This window comes from Thalassophryne amazonica, chromosome 20 (assembly GCF_902500255.1).
Source record: "Thalassophryne amazonica chromosome 20, fThaAma1.1, whole genome shotgun sequence".
Classification (NCBI taxonomy): domain Eukaryota; kingdom Metazoa; phylum Chordata; class Actinopteri; order Batrachoidiformes; family Batrachoididae; genus Thalassophryne; species Thalassophryne amazonica.
The window spans coordinates 30,267,785-30,276,483 of record NC_047122.1 but is presented as its reverse complement, the minus strand read 5'-3'; the positions used below and the strand labels follow the sequence as shown (position 1 = coordinate 30,276,483).

The following is an 8,699-nucleotide window of genomic DNA, read 5'->3' as shown; positions in this document are numbered from 1 at the left end:
TAAGGAAATGCTCCCTCTGAGGAAGAAACCTCAAGCAGACCAGACTCAAAGGGGTGACCCTCTGCTTGAGCCATGCTACAGACATAAATTACAAAACAATTCACAAAACTAACAGAGGAAATGCACAGGACAGGACGGTTTCAGGAACAGATATCACACCCATCTCTGGATGGAGCTGCACCTCAAACAGAGAGAGAGAGAGAAACAGAATCAGGCATCAGAAAGACAAAAAATACAGTATAATTTGTCAGCATTAAGCAACAAGAAAAACAAAAGAAACCCTAAGGTGATTGCCGGCCACTAGCCCTAAGCTTCACTTAAAGACCCAGACTTTAGATAAAGTTGAGGCCGTGGCACGCTCCATTTACTAATAAAATTAAGCCCAGGGCGGTACATAAGGTTAAATTAGATCAGCTAGGTAGGGAGGTCCCAGTCCGTGAACAGATTTATAGGTTAGTAACAGAATCTTAAAATCTGATCTCACTGGGACAAGAAGCCAGTGAAGAGATGCCAAAATGGGTGTAATGTGGTCAAAATTTCTGCTTTGTGTCAAACGTCTGGCAGCAGCATTTTGAACCAATTGGAGACTCCTAATGTTGGACTGCAGTAAACCAGAAAATAGAACATTGCAGTAGTCCAGTCTAGAAGAGACAAACAGGGTCTCAGCATCCGCCATAGACAGGGGACGAATCTTCGCTATATTTCGCAGGTGGAAGAAAGCAGTAATAAAGAACAATTAGTAATCATGATCAAAGATCAGCAATCACGATCAAAGATCAGCAGTCATGGTCAAAAGTCAGTGTGTGATGTGTAAGTGCGATGGCTTGTGAGTTTTGGGAGTCGGGGGTTAAACCTTAATTAAACAGTATATCTGCGCTGATGCACAAATTTAAACCTCCTCATAAAGTTAGCTCTGTGACGTCACGTGACGTTTGGGTGGAGACGTGCTACAGTAAAATAATAAAGCCTTTGCGCTTTCCAGCCATTGTGTCACTGTTTCAGCAGCTTCCTATTTTGCTCCCTTTCTGACCCAGTTCAGGAAATCAGAACAGGAGAGAGGGGATGGGAGGAGGAGGAGGGTGAAGAGGGATGAGGGAGTGGAGAGGAAGAGGAAGACAAACATCACAGAGGAGGGTCGGAGGAGGGGAAAAAACTGATCTCCACCTAACATCTCCACACAAAAAGGTAAGACCACATGCAAATATGTTCACACAAGTGCGCCGTTTGTTTGGGCGTCTGTCGGAGGATCCTGCTGGTATCTGAGGAAGGACGCGGAGCAGACAGCGCCGACATGGGGTGAGCGTTACGTAACGCGCGGCCGACAGCAAAAACAGCGTCAAAACCGCATCTGTCATGAAAAAAATGTCTCAGACATGTCTCAGACATTTTTTTCATGATAGTTGGGCTGTGATTGTGTGTGTTTTGATTTCCTCGTTTATGTTTCTGTGCTGATTTGCGCCGTGACGCGCATCCAGCCGCAGCGGGAGTCTTTTTCTTTTGGTCACATTTTCTCCTTTTTCATCCGCCATCGTGTTGATTTTGGTCCAAAGGGAAATAAATGATACAGAATCCTTTCTTAAAGCAGATTTCACCCTGAAAACAAACACCAGTATTTCTGCAGCTTCGGACGTGTCCCCGTGTTGTTTTATTTGGTGACACATTACGCTTGACTCTGTCCGGTGCGCGCTCCCGAGCCTCACAGTCGCTGTCCTTCAGCACCACGTGGACGCGCGTGCACAGGAGAGGAACAGAGGGGCAACTGACTGACAGCAGCCCGAAGTCAAGATTAGAGAATTTTGCACTCGGAGGGGGAGACGTGCACATGTTTGACGCTAACAGGAGCGGAGTGCGCAAAGCAGCCTGCAGTCACACAAACGGGAGCGAGCCAGGGGGTGTGGGCGGGGCTTAAAGTCACGTTTTGACCGAGCTGGCACGTGAGCACAAAGACAATTTCGTTGTATTATTTTACTCCTTATGACGTCAAAGCAAAATCGAGAAATTTATGCGTCTTTACAGAAATTTTTTAAAGCAGCTGTTTAATGTCAGTGTGAAAATAACTTTAAATTACAATGCATACAAAATATATCAGATAAATGATCACTTTTACAGCCAGTCATTTGAAGTTTAGCAAAATGAATTAGTCAGTAATTACACTGAAAAAAGAGAATGTTTGAACCAACTTTAAAAAGTGTTACAATTTGTAAAAACCTGAATGAATTAAGTTGTTTGAACTTAAGTTTGTATAGAGTTGATTTAACTTTCAAACAACTTAATTCATTCAGGTTTTTACAAATTGTAACAAACATTCTCTTTTTTCAGTGTTGTTCCACTTTCACATTGAATATTTATTTATTTATAAATGTATTTGAGAAAGAAGCCATTTTAAAACTCGTTTTAATGATTAAAAGATAACTAATTTGTCACACTTTATTATGCAACAGCAGGTGCCATATTGTCCATTTTTTTTGCATATGTGTATAAAACATCCTAATGGATGGCATTTAGATAGCGCTTTTCCATCTGAATCAGAACCTTAAAGTGCTTTACAATGATGCTGTGCATTCACACCACACACAAATACACACACACACACACACCAACGTCTGGGTGCTGCCACACAGGGTGCTTACTACACACCGGGAGCAACTTGGGGATTAAGAACTTCGCCCAAGAGCCCTTAGTGATTTTCCAGCTTGATGGAGATTTGAACCTAGGATCCTCGGGTTTCAAGGCCACCGCTTAACCACGAGACCATCACCTCTTGTTGTTGCATAATAATGCATGACTTGATTTACTTCATTTGAATAGCTTTTTCTCTTCCTTTTTGGTGGTGGTGGGGGGGGGCAAAGTCATATTTGGTGTGGAACAACTAACCCAGTCTCATGATGAAATGTGGGTTCATGACAGGGGCACAAAAATGGGGCGCTTTTGATGACGGGGGCATGAAATATATTGGGTGACGGGGGGTGACCATCAATGGTCATTTTGGTCTCAAGGACAATATGAACTGTGTTTTGGAAGTCAAAACTTGAAAATACCCAAATAGAAGAGTTCTCAAAAACAACCAGTGCTGTTTATTTCCACAGTGATGAATCATGTGACTCAAGTGCAAAAATAAAGATGACACACTCTTCAAAAACAAAAGGAAGTACGCTTCAAGTTTCTGCAAGTAAATTTTCTTTTATTTTACTGAGATAAAAGTAGAAAAACACTGAGGCACCAAATCCAAACACAAATCACGATCTGCTGTTATGTATTTGCTTGCATAACTAAAATGTGCAAAATACTGGAATAGTCATTTAAATGCTGCTCTTGTCTCATTTCAGTGAGTCTCAGTCGAGGTCAGTGATGCTTCACCATCAGGACCGACCCCTGAACTCAACCTACGAAGGGAAGGAAGGTACCAGCTGTGGTTCTTCCTCTTCACTGCAAAACGGGAAAGGTGACACAGATGGCAACTTCAACTTCCTCCCAGGTGAACATGGTGACGGCATCATCACGATGGGCAGCAGAGCGGACGAGAACAGAAACCAGATGCGTCCCCATAACCTGGGCCTGTTGGGTCACGATCCCTCTACCTGTTCTCCAACCTCTGGGTTTCACTACAGCACAGCGGTCCTGTCACCCCGCTCCCGCCTGACCCGCTGGAGCCCCCTGGAACCGCTGCCTGAAATTGACAGTGGTGACGACGGTTATGGCCGAGTGCCCCCTGATGGAGTAGAGGAAGGAAGGGTGGAAGATGAGGAGGATGGGAGGCTGGAGATGATGACCAAGAGTGGACAGAGAGAAAAGGTGGTGCATCAGAAGAGGAACGGCAGCATCATAAGAGGAGAAGAAGAAGATGAAGATGACGAATGGGGTGACAGCGACTCGGAATCCGAACACAGCCAATCTGGCGGCAGCATGTCCTCCCTCAACACGGAAAGTGGAGGAGAAGGGCTGCCAAAGGGAGGCTGGCACCACACTGATCAACCTGAGTCCAAACTCCAAGAAAGCAACCCAACCAGGAAGTGGGACAACTGTAACCCAGAGCCTACTGGAAGGTCCGGAAGCATCAGTCAGACGCCTGCGACAGGACATGGTTCGGAAAACTGCCTCCTCGAGGAGCAGAGTGGAGACAACGATGAGCAGTCGTCAGATTCCGACGGCGAGCTGCCTGAGATAATGGATGGCATCTGGACGCTACTGGACCGAGAGCGCTTCAAGGTGCAGGAGATGGAGAAACATCAGGTGCAGCTGACCATGTACCGCCGGCTGGCGCTCATCCGCTGGGTCCGCACCCTGCAGGGCCGCGTCCAGGAGCAGCAGAACCGCCTCCAGTCCAGCTTCGACATCATCCTCACACACAGGAAGGAGCTGTTGCGCATGAGCACTGCAGCGGCTGTGGCCAACGTTACGCCCGCCACCGCCATTAGCCAGTCGTAGAGAGGCGGGTGGGGGGGAGCTAAGACAAATAACACTTTATAACTCAGAACACATACTATCTCCTGGAATATAACAATATGCTTGTGTTCTGTGGACATTTCACACTGATGTTGTTGATTGTAACGATCCAAAAATGTGCGTTTTAAGTGTTATTCTACCTAAAGCATAAATATAGTAGCGGTCAGGCATGTTTGATGTTTTAAACCAAATGACTTCAAAAGTATGTATCTGCAACAGCACCAAAAAAAAAAAAAAAAGACAGAAAGAGACAAAGAGAGAATTGTTGGACAAACCTAATAAAGTGTTTCAATTGGCAACACTCAGATGAATTAAGTTAATCCAAATTCACAAGTTGGTAACATAATTTGGACAATCTTAATGAATTTCAGTGTTTCCAGCTGAAGCAATTTAATTAGGTTTCTTGTTTTTTTTTTCAGTGAATGAAGTTCCTTCCTGTGTCTCCTGGGTGCCATTAGATTGAATGAATTCAGTTACATTTTGTGCAGGATTTCCAGCCAATAAATATACGTAGCCCCAACTCAACAAAACAACATCTGAGCTATACAATGTAATTTAATGCAGTTGGCAGTGGTGGATGGAGTTGGGGTGTAGCCCTCCTCCTCTCCACCCCCCACCCTGAGCCGCTGACCAAAGGTGTGATAAAATATGGGAAAGGACTCACTGATGAACTCTACTGGATGCAGAATTAGTTACTGCAATGCACTGTTGTACACTCAACAAAAATATAAACGCAACACTTTTGGTTTTGCTCCCATTTTGTATGAGATGAACTCAAAGATCTAAACTTTTTTCCACATACACAATATCACCATTTCCCTCAAATATTGTTCACAAACCAGTCTAAATCTGTGATAGTGAGCACTTCTCCTTTGCTGAGATAATCCATCCCACCTCACAGGTGTGCCATATCAAGATGCTGATTAGACACCATGATTAGTGCACAGGTGTGCCTTAGACTGCCCACAATAAAAGGCCACTCTGAAAGGTGCAGTTTTATCACACAGCACAATGCCACAGATGTCGCAAGATTTGAGGGGAGCGTGCAATTGGCATGCTGACAGCAGGAATGTCAACCAGAGCTGTTGCTCGTGTATTGAATGTTCATTTCTCTACCATAAGCCGTCTCCAAAGGCGTTTCAGAGAATTTGGCAGTACATCCAACCAGCCTCACAACCGCAGACCACGTGTAACCACACCAGCCCAGGACCTCCACATCCAGCATGTTCACCTCCAAGATCGTCTGAGACCAGCCACTCGGACAGCTGCTGAAACAATCGGTTTGCATAACCAAAGAATTTCTGCACAAACTGTCAGAAACCGTCTCAGGGAAGCTCATCTGCATGCTCATCGTCCTCATCAGGGTCTCGACCTGACTCCAGTTCGTCGTCGTAACCGACTTGAGTGGGCAAATGCTCACATTCACTGGCGTTTGGCACGTTGGAGAGGTGTTCTCTTCACGGATGAATCCTGCTTCACACTGTTCAGGGCAGATGGCTGACAGCGTGTGTGGCGACGTGTGGGTGAGCGGTTTTCTGATGTCAGTGTTGTGGATCGAGTGGCCCATGGTGGCGGTGGGGTTATGGTATGGGCAGGCGTCTGTTATGGACGAAGAACACAGGTGCATTTTATTGATGGCATTTTGAATGCACAGAGATACCGTGACGAGATCCTGAGGCCCATTGTTGTGCCATACATCCAAGAACATCACCTCATGTTGGAGCAGGATAATGCACGGCCCCATGTTGCAAGGATCTGTACACAATTCTTGGAAACTGAAAATGTCCCAGTTCTTGCATGACCGGCATACTCACCGGACATGTCACCCATTGAGCATGTTTGGGATGCTCTGGACCGGCGTATACGACAGCGTGTACCAGTTCCTGCCAATATCCAGCAACTTCGCACAGCCATTGAAGAGGAGTGGACCAACATTCCACAGGCCACAACTGACAACCTGATCAACTCTATGCGAAGGAGATGTTTTGCACTGCATGAGGCAAATGGTGGTCACACCAGATACTGACTGGTATCCCCCCAATAAAACAAAACTGCACCTTTCAGAGTGACCTTTTATTGTGGGCAGTCTAAGGCACACCTGTACACTAATCATGGTGTCTAATCAGCATCTTGATATGGCACACCTGTGAGGTGGGATGGATTATCTCAGCAAAGGAGAAGTGCTCACTATCACAGATTTAGACTGGTTTGTGAACAATATTTGAGGGAAATGGTGATATTGTGTATGTGAAAAAAGTTTTAGATCTTTGAGTTCATCTCATACAAAATGGGAGCAAAACCAAAAGTGTTGCATTTATATTTTTGTTGAGTGTAACTGTCCTCAGAAGATTTCCAGTCTTTAAAATAAAAAGTGTGTATTTAGTTTCCCAGACTGCCTTTAGAAAAAGGCTAGATATTCTTAAAAGTTAAGCTATATATTTTTAAATAGTTTTGGTTGAAATAGTTGGGTTATTTGGAAAAGAAAGTGGTCATTACATGCTAATTGTACATCTGTGGGCCTGTGATATTTTCACACCCTGTGTGCCAAACCAAAATGTTGGATGTATTAAATAAAACACAGTTTATCATGAGATGACTATTTCTATTTAAAATGTTGTTCTTGTCTTGACATGTGACTTTTAAGGCCTAAAATGAATATTATGTGCATTCATCAGATAAGATATAGATTATAAGGAGATTGGGGTGAATGTGAGGCATTATTGTAAAGCGCTTTGGACGTCTGATGCAGATGGAAAAAGCGTTTCTATAAATGCAGTCCATTTACCATGTTATGCAAAGTTAAGACAAATAAAAATGAGCTTTTATCTGAGACTTTTTTCTCTCTTTTATTTCATCAAATGTGATCGAGTGTGACCGGCTGCAGCACAAATGAGTGTGAGAAATCCCAAAAGCTGGGTGGTAAAATCTCTTTAAGATCGTCGATTTCTGGCTAATGTCACGGTTTGTCCAAATTCTCCAGGAAAAAAATATATATCTTTAGCTGTTGATGAAACGGTGTATTCCTGCCTTCTGGCAAATGACCTTTTGAGTGAACAATTGCTTCTTTGTCGGTTGAACAAAGTTGGTTTGTATCTGCTCATCGCACGTGGTGCAGAGCGCGCGTCCTGCAGGGAGCGTGATAGCCGAGTGAGGCTCGAGCGGCGTCAATCTTTACGCGCACGGATGCGCCCGCGGGCGCTGCGAGTTCATCCACCTCTTTGTGTGTATGTGCTGACAGAGATACAGGCCTGTAATCTCCGCGCGGAGTTTGGAGGAAACCCCCCCGGGGAGCCTGTCAGTTTGCGCCCCGGGGCCCCGCAGGCCCGAGCCAACCCCGGTGAACAGGCGCAGGTCCGGTTGCGCGCAGGAGCGGCCAGACCCCACGGCAAGTTTGGGATAATCCTCTGCTATACCTCCTAACTCCCGTTTATGTTTTATACGCTTATCGCCTCCCTTGGTGAAGTCTGAGACAATTTACATACTGATCCCATGTTTGCTAAATGTTTGCGGCATGTCGGCAGCGAATATACAAGCAAAAATCTCCTAAATAAGAACACCGTGGAAGAACAGACTTCTCTTTGGTGGTAATTTTATAACCGAAACGTGATTTCAGGGCTGAACGACTCGGTTAAAGTCTTGGCCGAACCACGCTGGCGCAGTTGCTGTGCGTAAAAGTCTGTATTTAGCTGTTTCTTCCCAGGCAACCTTTGGATAACCGCACAATGGTTCCCCAATCTGATTTATTCAACTACCTAAAATCTATAGTCGAGGTCATTTTGAGAGCACCGCTTCTATGCGCACGTATACTTGAGGGAAAAGTGCGCATATGTTTGCGCCTTTGCGCTTTAAAACATCCAATACAAATAATTTAAAGCGTAATAAGTGAATGTTACAGCTATTTTAAAAAATATGGCGTTTTGTGGGAAACAACTCGGCCTTGTGGAGCCATGGACCTCAGCGTATCCTCCACGAAATTACTTCTTTTAAAATTTTTGGTTTGTGTTTGATTTATTACCTTATCTTGTTGTGATTTTTTGCTTGAATTACGAATATGTCAAAGATTGATAATTATCTTTCATTGCATTATGTCATTCTAGTACATTTAAAATATTTTTTTGTGACTCTCATTACTTTATGTGACTGAATCAATTGCTTTAATGACCAAGGTCACGTGATCTGAGGAACATTAAGTATAGACAAATGAAAACAAGCTATAAATTCTCTGACACACACCGCGCTTTGCTTTTACGCGCACC

The 8,699-nt window shown here is 44.4% G+C and overlaps 1 protein-coding gene across 1 annotated transcript; it reads left to right on the top strand.

Moving 5' to 3' along the window:
• The first annotated feature begins 1,055 nt into the window (after positions 1–1,055).
• Positions 1,056–4,442, top strand: LOC117502164 (UPF0500 protein C1orf216 homolog). The gene is made up of 3 exons (XM_034161196.1): positions 1,056–1,185; positions 3,327–4,095; positions 4,126–4,442. Exons 2-3 carry the CDS (start codon positions 3,349–3,351, stop codon positions 4,423–4,425), a joined length of 1,047 nt encoding a protein of 348 aa, XP_034017087.1. The 5' UTR covers positions 1,056–1,185; positions 3,327–3,348; the 3' UTR covers positions 4,426–4,442.
• The last annotated feature ends 4,257 nt before the right edge of the window (positions 4,443–8,699 follow it).

Bases quoted from the DNA above. Each gene is read 5' to 3' on its own strand.
- LOC117502164 (XM_034161196.1), top strand. From the start codon at position 3,349: ATGCTTCACCATCAGGACCGACCCCTGAACTCAACCTACGAAGGGAAG. The intron at 4,096-4,125 runs CTCCTCGAGGAG...GGAGACAACGAT, and splicing joins GACATGGTTCGGAAAACTGC to GAGCAGTCGTCAGATTCCGA.